The 17,419-nt window shown below is 32.2% G+C and overlaps 2 protein-coding genes across 5 annotated transcripts; one reads left to right on the top strand and one right to left on the bottom strand.

The window, feature by feature from the left end:
• Positions 1–5,295: 5,295 nt before the first annotated feature.
• On the top strand, positions 5,296–10,086 carry LOC146949818 (uncharacterized). Of its 4 annotated transcripts, none has more exons than XM_085745842.1 (12): positions 5,296–5,568; positions 6,044–6,077; positions 6,163–6,319; positions 6,407–6,507; positions 6,780–6,915; positions 7,014–7,066; positions 7,370–7,407; positions 7,513–7,828; positions 8,063–8,235; positions 8,344–8,448; positions 8,621–8,732; positions 9,056–10,086. In XM_085745842.1, exons 8-12 carry the CDS (start codon positions 7,816–7,818, stop codon positions 9,487–9,489), a joined length of 837 nt encoding a protein of 278 aa, XP_085601968.1. In that variant the 5' UTR covers positions 5,296–5,568; positions 6,044–6,077; positions 6,163–6,319; positions 6,407–6,507; positions 6,780–6,915; positions 7,014–7,066; positions 7,370–7,407; positions 7,513–7,815; the 3' UTR covers positions 9,490–10,086. The 4 variants fall into 4 exon arrangements, with proteins under 4 accessions (XP_085601968.1, XP_085601966.1, XP_085601967.1 ...); XM_085745840.1 differs by having other exon boundaries at positions 7,014–7,076; XM_085745841.1 differs by having other exon boundaries at positions 6,751–6,915.
• Positions 10,087–14,800: 4,714 nt separating this feature from the next.
• Positions 14,801–17,201, bottom strand: LOC146949817 (NAC domain-containing protein 72-like). Its single transcript, XM_085745838.1, has 3 exons — positions 16,873–17,201; positions 16,454–16,722; positions 14,801–15,900 (listed from the first exon to the last, which is right to left on the bottom strand). The coding sequence occupies exons 1-3, from the start codon at positions 17,057–17,059 to the stop codon at positions 15,274–15,276; spliced, it is 1,083 nt and encodes a 360-aa protein (XP_085601964.1). The 5' UTR covers positions 17,060–17,201; the 3' UTR covers positions 14,801–15,273.
• Positions 17,202–17,419: the final 218 nt, after the last annotated feature.

The following is a 17,419-nucleotide window of genomic DNA, read 5'->3' as shown; positions in this document are numbered from 1 at the left end:
TTTTCCAAAGCACTCACCCCTCAAGTGTAGGTATTGAAGTTGTTTGTATTTTGTTTGAAATTCTATATTGTTCAAATTTTTAGACCGTTAGATGTATAAATGTATTTGGACACTCTGAAAGTCTTCCAATTAGTTTATATTGCTTCAAGCATCCAAGTTAGATTTGTTGTAAAATATTGACATAAAATTATCTACAAATAATAATCAACATATAAAATTGAGCAACAAATTAAATTAAAGAAAATAAACAAGAGAGATAACGAGTAAACTTATCTGTACTATATATTATTGTATGGACTTGGCCATCAACACAGTTCCATCAATATCATCCACTGACAATTCATATGAAACCTACAAAATAGTAAATCAATATATAACCTGAGGCGTGCTGATCGCACTGTCCTTAAGGATTTATCCGTCTCATAAGCGCAAATCCCCCAGGATTCAGCAGGCTCTTCTTGATTTGAAACCAAGGATGCAGAACTATCAAGAATAAATATTTTCAGGAGGATGTAACCCATAATTATATGTCAAACTCATGAAAATCTATTTATGTATAGCTTGAAGCATAAAAAGTAAAGAGAGATTTTTGTTTAGCATGCGTATAAGTTTTTATGTCAAAAGAAAAATGGTGTTCCTCATTTTTATATTGATAGCACGTACAAGGAAGGAACATAAAACTCTCTTAAAATTGGCAGTTAGCTTGTGAGCATAAATAGGCACAATCTCCTCAAAACCAACAACATCTAAAACGTGCCTTATCAATTCTATTTCGGTTACAACATAAAAAACATGAGCCTCAATTACTCTTTAAGATGAAACTAAATGTCCTTAGACTAAATCAATTTAAAATAATGTGGCTAAAAGAATTAGACTATGTCAACTATTAGTATTAATTATAACTAAAATAATAATAATTTTCTATAAAAATATTTTTCTATATTTCTCTCAATTAAAAATTATGAGACACAAAATATTTGAAACTTTTGAAATATACTCAAAATTTACAACAAGATTATCACCATATAAACCACAATTTATATTGTATCATCAAAATATCATTTAAACTCCTTCAAGAAATAAAACATTTAAACTACGACCGAAAAATTCTAAAAAATGATTGAAAACAAATAGCATTCATGATTCTTCGTACTCTTATTTTATAAATCTATTAAACTTTATTTTCATCTTGTGAAACTAGCATGAGAAATGATTGAAAATAATCTTTCAAAAAAAGATGATTGAAAACAATGTACTGTAGAAGTGTTTTACATTTGAGCCTTATCTTGGGCCAAACTTTACTTAAATGTATGTGAGATGAGGAGGGAATGATATTAATAAATTGAGAGGGTGTGGTTAGCATTGGTTCAGTTCACATGCTCTTTGGATATCGAAATCGAAAACCGAGAACCGAACAAAACAAGGTTGGATAACTTTTTGGTGTGGTTCGGTTTGAATGTTTGGTTTCGTTGATTTTATCCAAACTACTCACCCCTCAAGTGTAGGTATTGAAGTTGTTTGTATTTTGTTTGAAATTCTATATTGTTCAAATTTTTAGACCGCTAAATGTATAAATGTATTTGAACACTCTGAAAGTCTGCCCAATTAGTTTATATTACTTCAAGCATCCAAGTTAGATTATCGCAATTTATATTGTATCATCAAATTGTCATTTAAACTCCTTCAAGAAATAAAACATTTAAACTACGACCGAAAAATTCTAAAAATTCAAACTCAGGTCAAATTTGATATGAGTACTGAGCGGAAAGTTCCAGCCGTAGTTAGTCTAATTAACGTGGTTATACTTACCTTATACCTGAACACCTAATATCATTGTGAAAATAATGATTTTTTTGTGTTACTTTTTTTTTTTGAAGTGATTTTTTTTCTGTGTTACTAATAATGAAAATAATAATAATTTGAGAGAGGATAGAATGTTCCTAGCTATGTAAATTTTAAAAAAAAAAAATGATAAAACGAAAAAGAAGCTACTCACTACATCCACATATTTTAGGGTTTTTTTTTTAAAACATTTTTACATGTATTTGATGAGGTATACTATAGCAATACGTTTTTTATTGTTGACCAAAGGAATCTAACGAACTTGGCCAAAACAACTGAGCTTTTTTTTTTCTTTCAAAAGATTTCCAACGTGACCGTAAAAATTCGGCCTCAAACACGAGATCTTGGACCCGCGATGATTCGAACCAACAAGAATTAAAAATTGCTCTTTTAACTTCAAAAATGATTCTTCAACACCCTAAAAATAGTAAAATGCATCCAACGACGGTCTACTGCCGTTTCTTTCCAACAGCAGTTGCCGTTGTATTTTGAACTTGAAGGAAAAAAAAATACAAAAAAAAACTTCCAAGGGCAGCTAAGGTCGTTGGAGTCTGCACTTTCAACAAAACACTTTTGTCATCACCAGAAGGTGTTTTTTCATACATATTGAAGTCCAACTACCAACCAAGCATAATTCTCCAAAATCATATGATTAATATGTATGGAAATTCATTTACGTTGTGAAAATAGGTCTTGGTAAGGAAGTAACCATGTGCAACTCACTTCTAACAAAGCATAAGTTTATTCGTACATTTATTTAATGACAACTTTTTTGAAAACAGGTTTCGTTTCTTCAGGTCCAGATGCAACAGTAATTAACTACTATTGAAAGTTAAATGACGTTAGAGGTGTTTGGTATTTTTAGGGTGTTAAAAGAGCAAGTTTTGAAGTTAGAAGAGCAATTTTCACAAGATTTCATGGTGCCAATATGCACTCATGAGTTTTTTTTTTTTTTTAAAAAAAAACTATTACTTTTTTCACCCTATGTTATTCTTGTGTGCCTTATTTTTTTAGGAAAATGCCCATGAGATTTTCGAATTTTAAAATCCGAAATGAATTTTCACTAATTCGGATTTTATAATCTGAAATATGCTTATGTATAATCAACAATCAGAATTTTTTCCATTTCAGCAGTTTTGAATTTTGCTTTCAAAAACAACAAAAAAACAAAGGAAAAAAGGTTAAAAACCTGTCAAATAAAATCATAAAAATATAAAAATACAAACAAAAAAATGCTAAAAATCAAATAAAACTAATGCATTTTTTTCGGATTTTTTTCTGAGAATATGAAAAAAAAAATTTAAAAAATGAAAAAGGGGTCTAAAGATGGATTTTTTAAAAGGGATCATTTTAATAAATTTTGTTCATTTCTTAATTTTTTTTAAATTTAGCTCTTGCATTAGGGATGATCCTTTTGAGAAGATTTCTTGAGTACTTCCTATATCAATCATTTAAAAATCTGTTTGTCCTTGTGATTTTTTAAATTAGCTCTTGCATTATTTTTTTTAGCTTCATATTTTTTAAAAAATGAAAAAGGGGTCTAAAGATGGATTTTTAGTCTAAAAATGAATTTTTTTAGACTATTACTTTTCCCAATCTATCACCTTCTCATGCGCCTATGTTTTTTTACAAAAATGTCCATGTGATTTTCCAATTTTAGAATCCGAACTGAGTTTTTCTTTTGTTATAGGTGAAAAAAATGAGTTTTTCAAAAATTCAAATTTTATAATCCGAAAACCATAAAAAAATAGGGTGTGTTCTTTACTTTTTTTTGGATTATAGAATCCGAACTCCCCATAAACACCTTTTTTCAGAGGAAAAATAGTTCGGATTATATAATTCAAATTGTATCAGCACAAATTCTGAGTCAGTTTGTAACATGGGTAACCAGTTTAAGAACAATATTAATCTTCCGAACTCTCATCCTTCTATTTTAGGTCATAGTTAGCTGTTCTTAGTCAAAAATCTGGTTTTCAGGCTACTTGATCAGATTGCTCCAAAAATTTCACATAAAATCAGGAACAAAAAAGATGGAATTTTGGATCATTTCTATGTGAAAAGGGGTCTAATAGATTTTCGATCATTTTAATAAATTTTGTTCATTTCTTAATTTTTTTTAAATTTAGCTCTTGCATTAGGGATGATCCTTTTGAGAAGATTTCTTGAGTACTTCCTATATCAATCATTTAAAAATCTGTTTGTCCTTGTGATTTTTTAAATTAGCTCTTGCATTATTTTTTTTAGCTTCATATTTTTAAATTCCCGGTGTCTATTGAGTTAAGTTTCTTTTACCTATTTCTCTTTATATTTTGTAGGTTTTGAGATTGATGAACAAGAATTAATACAGAACAAAACAACTTTGAGGAAGAGTACATTCGATGGGTGAGTTAAGGCGAGCTAGAAGCAAGAAATTTGATAGTATTAGGAAAAATTGCAAGAGCGCCATTGTTAAAAGGCCTAATAGCAGTTTTTGCCCCCTAACTTTCACGAAGTTGCGATTTTGACCCCTTAAGAAAAAAACTACAAAACCGCCTCCTAAGTTTTGCAACTGTAGCAGTTTTGGTCCCCAAGGCAAAAAAAAATAAAAAAAATAACACGTGGCACCTCACTTAGGGTGCCACGTCAGCGTAGACCAAGTCAAAATTGGTCTTGGAGGCCAAAACTGCTATAGTTGCAAAACTTAGGGGACGGTTTTGTAGTTTTTTTTCTTAGGGGCCAAAATCGCAACTTTGGGAAAGTTTGGGGGCTAAAACTGCTATTAAGCCTTGTTAAAATGCATATGCAGAAAAAAGTTTTTCGAACATAAAATTATTGAAAAACTAAATCACCATATGTCGTCAATTTCATTATGCATGCATCTAATAATCTAATAATGTGTTGCCACATCAATTAATGATATATGATGCTCACTCCGTCTCAAAATAGATGTCATCTTTGCTAGTATTTTTCTATTTATAATACCAATACAACATTTATTGCATTTTAATCATCTAAGTACTCCACTGACTATAATTAATAATGGTGTTTTAGTAAATGAATATATTTTATCATTGAAATCAACACTACTATCCATTTACTTCATAACCGTGTAAAATTCAAAAGGGACGCCTAATTTAAGAAGAAGGGAGTAAGTGATGTGTTTTTAACTCATTAAATGATGTAACAATACATTCTTAGATGTATGTGTAAAATCTTTTTACATCAAGGATCATAATCAATTAGAGGTGGTTTCCTTATTCCCTCATCCCTCATGCATAAACTATATTAGTAATTTTGGGGTTTATGGGAAATTAACCTATAAAAGAAAGGGATGAGAATGCATGCATATCTATAAACTAAATTAGAAAAATAATGTCCGTGGAAATTACCATTTTGCCCTTCTGAGGGGTATTTTGGTAAATTACAAATTGGACTCCCCTTGCCTATATATGTGAAAAGAAAAAGAAAAAAAAGAAAAGGGAGAGAGAAACGGGAACGGGAGAAAGAAGGGGGACGAAAGAAAGAACGGGAGAGGACGGGAACGAGAGAAAGAGGGGGTTGAGGGGGAGTGGGAGAGAGAGAGGGATGGAGTACCGGAGAAGAAGTCGCCGGCGGTGGAAGGGAGTACCGGAGAAGAAGTAGCCGGCGGTGGGAGGGAGTACCGGAGAAGAATTCGCCGGTGGTGGGATTGGATTGAAGATGTGGTGTTAAAGAAATGTTTGTTCTTCTTCTTCTTCTTCATCAAAGGTGATATATTTATGATTTCTTCAATCTAAAATCATGCATGTCTTACACTGAATCAGTTTTATGCATTTTGTGTTTTATTTTTGGTTTTGTCATCCGATTGCGTATTAAGGGTTTGTTCTTTCCCGTTTTTTTTTTTTGGATTCTGATGGGGTTTTTGTTGCATGTGTGTAGAAATCTGTTAGTTTGATCTTAAGGTTTTAATTTTTCAGTTTTGGTTTGTTTCTTTGCAATTTTGTATTTAATTCATCTATGTGTGCAAAATTTTGGTTTTTGCTTTTGTTGTTTGGTAATTCTGGGTGGATTGGTTTGTTTGGTGATTTTGGGTGCAAAATTTTTCAGGAAAGATGTTATTTATTCCCTAAGGTTATCATCTTGGCATGTTTTTTTGGTTATACTTTATATAATTTAAAGCCTACTCTTTTTGAAGTTAATTAAACTAATTATGTTTATTTGCAATCGCTTTGTTTCATTTCAGGAGTTTTTTTGGGATTGCTTCTGAGAATCGACAGGTAATTTGAATTGTTGTTTTATTACTAGCTGATGATGTCAACACCTTTTATTGTGTTAACTAATTGTTGTTTGTTTTAATTTCAGACTTCCAACTTCCAGTTTGAATATCTGAGCTTTTATCTTGCGGAAATTCAAAGCTGTGGTGGAGACGCCGGTGGTTTTGGCTAACGTGGAGAGGGATTTCTTATCGGAATTCAAGGCTGATTGCATGAAATTTTTTGAGAATCGACGATTTGATAAGGTTTTTTCAATTTTCACTATGTTTTTGTCCTTGTGTTTATTTATGGTGATTTGAATGTGAATTGAGATTGTGTTTGTTTTGGTTTAGGTGAAATTAGTTCGTGAAGTTATGAATCAGATGTTGGAAGCATGTCCCTGATGTTTCTGATGATTTTTCGCCACCTCTGAAATCGCAATCTTCTTTTAAAGGTAGCATTAAATTTTGGTATCTGGTGTATGATTGATTTTGCAGTTGAGAATCTGATGTGAATAAGTATTAGATCTCTTTTACAGAAATATAAATCTAGATTGTGTTTGTTTCGTGTCGACTATTAAAATAGAAATTATGATAAATAGAGGGTGAAGACAAAAACAAATGTTTGATCTTAAATAAATTTATGATCTCCAATGTGTCTGTTTGTGATCTATTGCATTGATTGTCTATGATTGTAGATTTTTCTGGGTTTGTGTTTTTGGCTCAGAGAATGCAAGTGATGGATGGTATCCTCCGGTGTCTCAAAATTCATGTAATCCTGGTTCAGTAATGGCGAATCTAAGGACGAGATCAGCTCCTGTTCGCACATTACTTGGAAGCAATGAGAATTTGGCCTAATAATGGTACAACAGGGATGCCAGAATTATTGATTCGCCATTATTCTATGTCCAAGTTTGCCATTCTACCTCTAATCTAATAATACTTTTTCCTATTTCACCAGAAAGTTTGTAGAAGATGAAGGAAAGAACACGTCTCGCTATGCAGAATCCAAAGGTGATGTCATGTAAGCATATTTTATTAACTATCTATTCTTAAATCTTAAAAGGATGAGGACATGGAACAATGATTCCTCCTGTTTTCATCTTTTACTCATACACTTTCATTAACTGATTTATGTTTAAGATTCAAACAAAGAAAAGTGTCAGTTAGACAATAAGTACCAAATAGTTTGAGTTTGAGTTTGAGGGGGGTATCATGCATGATATATAGGAAAAATAAAATAGAGGGAATCATCCAACACAGCTGATACATTCTTCTTTTCTTTTCATTCCTAACAAATCCTTTCCTATCATGCAGGTCAAAATGAAGTTGACTAATCTTGGACATGCTCAAACGTAACTATAAGCCTTTCCATCACCATTTTTCTTACTTTTAAATCTTGCTTCTTTCTTTATTATTCCTTTTACCCCATACAATCTCCTTCTTTATGGATTGTACAGTACAGAAACAAAAATGAAGATTAGTGCTGGAGTGAGAAAGCTATGGGAAATGAGGCGTGGAAGGAAGATGGTGCAGGAGAGTTGCTGCTTTGAGTGGAATTCAATTGCAGGAGCATCTAGGCCAGGCTTTTTTGGTCAGTAAGAGCTGCAATGGAATTCCTATGAAACCTTGGATCAACAACTTAAGCATGAGTGGTTGGCCAGTGTTGAAGAAAGGAAACAAATGGCCAGGGCACCAATTAGCAACAGAGCACCCAAGTCCCCTGAACAGAGAAGGAAAATTGCAGAAGCTATCGCTGCAAAATGGGCTTATCCCGTAAGTGTATATGTTAACATCTTGAGTGTTTGGTAGATCTTTTGCTCAGTTAGCATGCTATTAGAGTCTCATAAATTAGTTGTCTGTCATTGACTTTAAAGAAGGTAACATTTTTTTAAAATAATTTTGATGCTTTGAATACTCAACATTTATCCGTGATTGTAGTAATGTCATAAGTGTGTAAATTGTGGTAAAGCAGTATCAAATGTCATATTTAGCAATTTTCTTTGACAGGAGGCTTGCAGATTTTACATGATAGAAAGTGCCTTTGCTCTTATGGTGGCTTCCTCATAAATGTTTCTGTTATTTCTGTAAGTGGTGCCATTTGCAATTCTTCGAATATAAATGAAGAAGATCAAAGGAGCTGTCAGGATTTACATCTCAACAAAGCTTCCTTCCTACTTAGAGTATGTGAAACCTGTTACTTGTGTATATTGTAAACTTTATTTACAGTTGTTATTCGCAAGGGGATTATAAAATTTTAGATAATAATTTCTGACACGTGCCATTACTAGGATTTCTTGGGGAAATGGAGTTCGAAATTGTTTGGATTTGCTTTGCTTGCATCAGGTCAAAGTTATACGATAACAGGAACCTATGCAGGGAAGTATGTTATGCAGGTAGACTGTTTCATGTTTTTTTACCGTATTTTGTGTACACTTTGAAGCATTGACAATCTTTTGATGTTTCATTTGCCGGATGATCGAACAGAGGTGTGTGGTGCTTGTGAGAACTCTGTTGATTATTCCTTTCATGTTCAGTTTTCATTTTTCACATATAATTTTGATCCAGGAAGAGAAGTTAGAGCCTCTGAAAAATACAACTGATGACCCGAGGATAAGGCTCTTGAACCTGTTGTATGCAAAAAAAAAGGAAAGAGCTAAAAGAACGTGGGAGGTTAAAGGTACTACAATGTTCTCTCTTTATTTAATATTACAGCATACACCATTGTCCAATGTTGTCTTTATTTCCAAATGCTGAGAGATTTTGCTTGCATATTTTTATTATGTTCTAAACTGTCGACTGTTGACTTTAATAAGAATTGGTCTCTCGCATGTTTCAGAATGTTGAATTAGAAGATTCAAAGTTTTAAACTTAGGTAGGAACTAACAATGCCATATTAATATACAAACCTCATAAACATTTAATCTTTTAATTTTCTGAGTGTGGCATCTTAATCTTCTAACTATGGTATATGACAATGTTTTATTTTCTATATGTATATAGTGAGGGAAGACATCAAATCTACCACTGTGCCTCTATTGGCAGAAGGGGATGATATAAACGACGGTTCAAGCAAATTAACCCCAACATTTACAAGAGGCAATAAGTTCTTTGGAATTCCACTCTCAGATTCAACAAACAACAGTCCTAGATGGTCTTACAAGTTTAACAAGAAATCACCATTAGAAAAGACAAAATTTGCCTCTGACTCCAACGAGGTAATGAATTCTGTTCAAATTGATTTTGATGATGCCATTGTAAACAATTTGAAGAGACAAGTTCGTTTGGACCGAAAATCACTCATGGCTTTGTACATGGAGTTGGACGAAGAAAGAAGTGCTTCAGCTGTTGCTGCAAACAACGCAATGGCAATGATCACACGGTTACAGGCTGAGAAAGCAGCAGTGCAGTGGAAGCATTGCAGTATCGGAGAATGATGGAAGAACAGGCGGAGTATGATGAGGAAGCATTAGAGGAAACTAATGACATGCTTCTCAAAAGAGAGGAAGAGATTAGAGCTTTAGAAGCTAAATTGGAGTTTTATAGAAACAAATATGGATGTTTAATAGAAGAAAGTGGTGGTAATAATAGTCCTTCATTCAGGTTCAATGAAGCAAGAGGAGAGGATTTTAAAGATATTAAAGCAGACAAAACATATTTGCTTGGTCGCATGAAGAAGATAGAAAATAGATCACACTTTTCAGAAAATGGAGCTTACTCCTTACACTCTGACTTTGACAGTGTTAATAATATAGACAATGAGACAGATAATTAACTAAATATGTTTTCACTTAGTTTATTTTAATACAAACTATTCATTGTTTGTTGTGTACTATGAAGCACGGATACGAACACGGACACCAGACACGACACAGACACGCCGACACTGTTAATAATTTGAGAAAATCACATAAGTCGGTATAATTATATGTGTCGGTGTCAGACACCTAATCCGAGGAGTATTCGTGCTTCATAGGTTGTGTACAGTGGTGGTTTTTTTAATATAAATTTTACATGGATAGTATTTATTATGAGTGATGAAATTGTGAGAGAGAACTTGCAAACAAGATAGAACGATTCATTGATTTTCCCTACTTTATTGAATAAAGACTACAAAGTATGTATACAAGATGTAAGTTGCACCATAAGCTAGGCAATGTCTAACAAAGAGTACAACTGTCATTAACTTCCTCTGATTGTCATCAACAACTTTGGAGTCTTCTCTTCACTTGAATTAAGTTCATATAATGGTATTGAAATTTGAAAATATGACCTTATACATGTAACTTTAAAATTTGGATCATCCAGCAGGTGCACTAATAGATCAAAATTAGTACATAATATTTACTTTGTTACTTGAATTCAAAGGAGGAGTGAACATAGATTTTGCTGCTTGAATGTGCGAGGTATTATCATTATAGTTTCTAAATGTATCAAAATTATAAAATCATTTCTAAATGTGTTTTTTCTTTCAGTAGTAAGTTTAGTCATCGTATATATATTTCGTTAGTTTCTTCTTTAAATGTGTTTTTTGTTAGTCAGTTTTATCTTTGAATGGAAATGATGCACAAGACAAAAATCTTTTATTCCTACTTTTCACCAAATTACTTCCTGTGTTCTGCCTTTAGATTGGTGAACCGTGTAGCAGCCCATCCCTGATTGAAGTCTTATTATCATTAATATTACTTACAGTTTTGTTCTAAACCCACGTGATGAGCCAACCAGTTGATTTTTGGCCGTGACCATATAATCAAAATTTGAATTGCTCATTTACTTTGACCTTCTCATTTAGTAGACAGCACTAACCAAATTGGTCATTTCCAAAAGGTATTTAACTCTTACTCTTCTGACTTCAATAATGTTGCAAAATTTGTTCATTAATATATGCTGATCACTACTAAAAGCAACGAAATTTGTGTAGCTGTGTCAAAACTTCAAAAAACTTTCTATATCACTACTAAAAGCAACTCTTAAAACTTTTATTGATAGGATAACAAAACTTAAATTGGCATATGCATATGAACCTGGTGACGATGGTAGAAGTCATAAAAAAAAATTACACACGTAGCGCCACGTCAGCATTGACTTGGTCAAAATTGGCCTAGGGGGCCAAAAGTGCAAAGGGTGCAAAACATAGAGGGCCAAAATCGAATTATTTTAGTTAGGGGGTCAAAATCGCAACTTCTTGAAACATAGGGTTTGTAAGTAGCATTTGATTTTATTTTTTCTTACAATTATTCTTTTTTTGTCAATTCTGTTGTGCTTGGTTTTGATAAAAAGTTTAGCTAAATTATGATGCGCGTTAGAAATTTCACTACTCTGTGTGAGGAAAACCATTGACTTTAATCTCTTTTCAAAATTACTTTTAGAAGGCTAGAAATCAGAATGTAACGAGACCTTTGTGCAGAATAATGTTTTGTTCTTTTCACTGGTCAGATATAAGTTTCTTTTCACTGGTCAGATATAAGTTTCTTTTATAGACAAACAGGTATTAGTATGTACTCCCTCCGTCTCTAAATTATAGTCGTTTAAAGTTTGTGCACGATTATTAAGGAAATGATTAATTGTGTTGATTTCAATGGTGAAATTAATATTATTTACTAAAATACCCTTATTAATTGTAGTTAGTGGAGTAGTTAAGTTGGATGAAATTCAAGAAATAAGGGTATAATAATGGAAAAAATAAATAAATGCTGCATTAGTATTGTAAAGTGATAATTATTTTGAGAAAAAGAAAAAAAATGCTAAAAAGACTATTATTGTGAGACGGAGGGAGTATTAGACATATTATATTTCTTAGATTTTAATAATTGGGTTATGATTTGCCAGAAGTTGTGGATCAATAGCACACATTGTTCAATATTTTTCTGCGATCCCTGACTTTACAATACTGTGCAAGTTTAACTTTATATCAAATAAGTCACAATATATAGAAATAACCAGTTCTTAGGTTACAACATCACTTTCCCCTTTATATAATATATTAATATCAATTGATTCTTTCTTTGCAGATCCCACAAAACTCAGCTGGCCTCATTGAGTATAGAGCACATCCTTTATGGCTACAAAAATATTGTCCATCAAACACAATGCGGGTTCGCCACCAAGAAGACTCGATTTAAGAAATGCTATTGAAGTTGGTAAGTTTGTGGATGTTTACAAATTTATCCAAAATGATATGTGCTTCGATCATAGTACAATACTGATATTTTTCAGAACCAGGACTGTTGCTTTAAAGGGCAGTGGGACATTTTGAAAATCAACTAACATGCTCAATGTGATGCAAATTGCAGGTTTTGATGGTGTTGAAATTCATGGAGCTCATGGCTACCTACTTGAACAATTCCCGAAAGATAAAGTGAATGAGAACAGATGAATATGTGTTTTAGCAACATAATTGTTTTTTTTTTCAATTATCTTTCTTTTCGAGAAATTTCATCCCAAGATGTTGAGCATATGAACACATTCACATTTTACCAGCATATATCAACACACAACACATTCACATCCCAGGATGCTGAAACAATAAATCTTCTAAGGTCAATTAGTTTTAAACTGTAAGTGTTCAATTTTTTCTGTGAATGGATCATTTCATTTGGTGAACTTCTAATATTTATTCCTAGGGAGATTGTCTAAGTTCTATAACAAGTTTGGCTAATCTGAAAAGAAATAATGTAACAGTTATAAGTTGATAGCAATGAATTTAAAGAAACCAATTTGAACTTAAATGAAGGAACTGAAAACAAATCATGCAAAATCAATTTGACAAGAACATGTGTACCAATACCACAACTTAAAATATGAAGTGTGTCTTTGGTTGGTAAAGTGACAAACATATTTGGGCAGAGATATTAAAAATTTGGTAAAATGATGCATTGAAAAATAAATAGAATTGGTTGTTGCAACAATTAGGACCAAGAAAGGAGACTGTGCTGATAAAATCAACAAATAGGACTAAATTTATTCCAGTGATTTACATTCTGGTCTGTTTAAGGCATTGTTTATGTTTTAATCAATACTGTTACTCATGCACAAGTAGCTAAGAACATAAGATGAAGAGGGAAGAAGGATCGACTCTCCTTCCAGCACCACATCTACCATGTTTTCCTATGAACTTACTTCTGTCATAACATTACCTTATTCAGTATTGATGGTAAAGCCGCAAAGAGCTTGTGCTGAATCTTTGATAGCCAAAACCAAGAGATTGTGGAATCAATGCTTCTCCTATTGGCAAGATGATATCAATTTCTAATCCTCAATGTGAAATTGAAGTTGAATCATCTCCTACTCACAGTAGTGGCAGAAACTCGATTGTGGGAGACATATATTGTACTAATAATTAAATTATTCAATGTTTGCCACAATCTGACCTACTTCCCGAATATGTTACACCCTCACAATGGCTACTGTAACTGGAGTAAATTGTAGTGAAATAGTTCCAATGAAAACCAAACTTTCATTAATATTTTGATAAAGATTTATAATATTTGTGCAATATTCGTTCATTTGCTCATTTTTTCTTTGGAACAATTTTTTTGCAATGGTTTCATTTTTGGTAGACCTATCTAAGATTTGATATGTTATGGATCATGGTTTTTTATATTTATATGCATGTAATATCTAAATTTCGAATCAGTTTACTTTTAAGCGTATTAACAAATATGTGTTTGCCAACAAAATTATCCGAAAAAAAAAAAGCAATCCACCCCGTGCGAAGCACGGGTTTGTAACTAGTTAATTTTAAAAAGTTGATGTTGTTGCACGTTGAAAGTTGTTAATTTTGGGTTTAATTTTGCAATCCCGTATTTGGATACCCTATTACTATTTTAGTTATACCTTTTAATACATCCATTTTAATTGATTTTGGTTTTTTTTTTCTAGAAAGAAGACTTAATTTCCTTCATTTTTCACTTAAATCTTTTGGTAATTGACTAAAGGTTGGTAGTATAAATTATGTTAAAACAAAAGTTGGTGTCATATTTTATACCTTAGGGTCTCTATCTTGCAAAATCAAACTTATATTTATAATCTACACATTTGAAGCTTTTCCAAAAAGTGTTTGTTTACTCAAATCAGACATCGTTTGATATTTGATATTTTAATTAAATTGTTGAATTTGAGGTCCAACTAGTGAAAAACAAGATTTTGGGACTGTTGGTGTAAAATTACATGCACACAAGTTGTTTGAAGAAATTACTTTCGTAGTATTATGTAATGACGATAACATATGAAAACTTAAACATAAGCCCCTTCACTAGTGATGAGTAAAAGAACGTATGAGCGTTTGTTTAATGTTTACTTATCTAATTGTTAGTATTTTAAAAATAGTTATGACTTGTGAGAGATTAGAATTGAAATAAAATTTTAAAATTGTTAGCATAATTGATACGATGTATGATTAGTTATGAATTGTTTCTTATTAATATGTGTTAGTAAGTATGTCGAATGAGGTTATTGAATTAAGTGTACATGAAATTTAAAAACATACTTTAAGTATGAACGTTATTATGTATTGTGTATGTATATGAGGACATTATTATGCATATGAAATATGGAAATAATGAAATTTACCCTAGTTAGGTGAATTCTCCGTATATGATGGAACATGTAAGAACGGGCACCTAAACTCGTAACAATATTAAATTTTAGTTACTTATTCGATATATAAAAGCATGAAGCAACGTATCAATTCAATTATAACAGTACTCTATTTTTATCATAAAAAAAAAAATAACAGTACTAGATCTCTTTTTATCGAAGTAAAAAAATATAATGAAACTTGAATATATTATTAAATTTGCATTACTTGTGTGTAGCATTGATGTGGTTAGGTAAAAGGATCACATCAAAGATTGAAACCAAAGCCTAACATTGCAAACAAATGCAATTGCTATTTCATTTTTTTAAGTAGAACAAAACGTGATTCATGTGGCTAAAAGCATACGTTGGTGCATCCAAAAACTACATGATTCTAATCAATTAATTTTTCAACACCCCAATGATTCTATTGTTCCTTCATTCACTACTTTTTCTCCTCATGGATAGATTCATAGAATGTTAATTTCTTCCACCTCCATATCTCTAGCCGAAATTGAGGACCAAAATTCAATTTTTTCCACTTTTCTAATTTTGTTAGGCCAAAAGAATCCCCACCTATTTACACCACATGCACATTGACTATTACAAATAACAATTTTTTTCCTTCTAACTTCCTATCCGGTTCATTGTTGGAATCCAAATCCAACTAGTTGAACCGGGTACCTAAACCCAAACGGGTCAACCGGATTAGTGTATCCCATTCCTTGAGTAAAATCATTTAAACCGCGTTGAAAAAACCCAGACGAATTCTCAACTTGGTTTGCTCTCGCCCCACTTTGAACCTCCTCTTCAGTCGGATGCACGGGTATCTTGCTAGTTTTCTCCGTGATAACGGAAGAGTCCAATTGACATAATGTGGGGACAGAAGGGACATAAAGGTCATTGCAACCACTAAAATTCATCATTCCTTGAGTTTGACCGTCTTGAAACCCTGTTACTGTGTTCAAAATCGATGATGAATTAGACCAATCCATGAAATTGTTATTTGCAGCATTTAAATTTTGAAGATTCATCTTCTCTTCTTGTTGGTGATGTTGCGCCGTTCTTAGCGAGTTGACACGTGGCAGCTTGAAGCAATGGTCGTCAATTTGTGGAAGTGATTCTAGAACGTCGTCGAGGTGGGATGATGAAGAAGACGATGAACCGTTGCTATATTGAGTGTATTCTCTACTTGAAACGACGCCATTTGGAATAGGTTTTTGTGCACTTGAATTTTTCTTGTAGATACGACATAGAACCCAATCATCTAGCTGCAATTCAAGAACAAAAATTTCAACAAATTAACGTTGTAATAATAATAATAATCCCATAAAACAATTTGGTAAAACAGTAAAAGGTCAAAAACAGAGGAAGTGAATATTTTAAAATGGAACAAAAGGAAGTGAATTGTGAAATAAATAATGTGGTGACAAGGTTTAAAAAAGAGTTTGATAATTGGCAAAGGGTTTCAAAAAATAAAATTTGTGATCATGATTAGGAATTATTAAAAAAATATTTATTATTTTTTTAAGAAGGAGAAAAAAATTTAATATTAATCCTTTGAAATATCAAATATTGACGTGTATGTATGAGTGCAATTCATTTAAACCATGTATCACCCAATTTTTTTAAAAAATTTGTTGTGATTCTCAATATTTGATTGCCCATTTTCAAATCATCAGCCTAGATAAAATTCTTTGTAATATTGAGAATTGTGATCAATTTAAAATTATTTGTGTATATACTAAGTAAAAATTAGTAATGCTAAATTTAGACATTTGAAATAGTTAAATAGTAACAAAAAAAATGAATGTCATATAATACCTTGGTGCCACCGTTGTTTCGTGAAGAGTCAAGTAGTCGATACTCATGCATAATCCAATTAGTTTTGGTGCCTTTAGGAGCTTTACCAACATAAAAAACAAGTGCTTTTTTTATACCAACTTTTCTACCTTCATTTGTTATAATCTTGTCTGTTCCGGTGGCTTTCCAATACCCAGATCCAGCTACTCTATTTGGCCTAGTCCCATTTGGATACTTCCTATCTCTTGGACTAAAGAAATACCATTCTTTCTCACCAAAAATTGCCTTACCTACACAAATTAATCACACACAACTTTAATATAAATAAACCATAGGTACAATTATTTAAATCACGATGATTCACCGTGATTCTAACAAAAACAAATTCGTTGTGATATCAAACATAAACGTGTACGAAATAGTTGGTGAAGTTAACTCACTTGGAAGAACCCATGGGTCGAATTTGTAGAGATCAATTTCAGCAATGATTTGAAGAGAAAAATGATGACCAGCTACTTTACGACATAGATATTGAACAAGAAGCTCTTCATCAGTGGGGTAAAATCTAAAACCAGGAGGTAAACTCAATTGTGCAAGAGGATCTTTGTCTTGAATTCCCATTATCATCAATCAAAGATCAATCAAAGAATTAATAATAATTGAGTTGAAGATGTTGGTGATATTGATATAGCTAGGTTGTAGAAAGAGGTTTTTTTCTCTAGGAAGAAAAGAAATGTTATCTCTTTGAATTTATTTTCTTTCTTTTTTTCTCAATAAACGGTAGACATGGGGTGATATTTATAGCAACACATGGACCGAAATTGGTACGGTAATCTTTGTCTTAGTGTTGAATGTGGGGTCCACTTGAGTTAATTACCTCTTGGGATTTGCCATGTGTCCTGTACCAAAAAGCATTTGCACTCGATCTTATCTGGATCCGATATGGTCGTGTCATTTCCTAGATTACATGATTAAAGTCTCGGTCAA

This window comes from Medicago sativa, chromosome 2 (assembly GCF_051527215.1).
Source record: "Medicago sativa cultivar Bolivia chromosome 2, Bolivia_mono, whole genome shotgun sequence".
Taxonomy (NCBI): domain Eukaryota; kingdom Viridiplantae; phylum Streptophyta; class Magnoliopsida; order Fabales; family Fabaceae; genus Medicago; species Medicago sativa.
The sequence above is the reverse complement of the archived record's forward strand: the minus strand, read 5'-3'. Positions and strand labels throughout refer to the sequence as shown.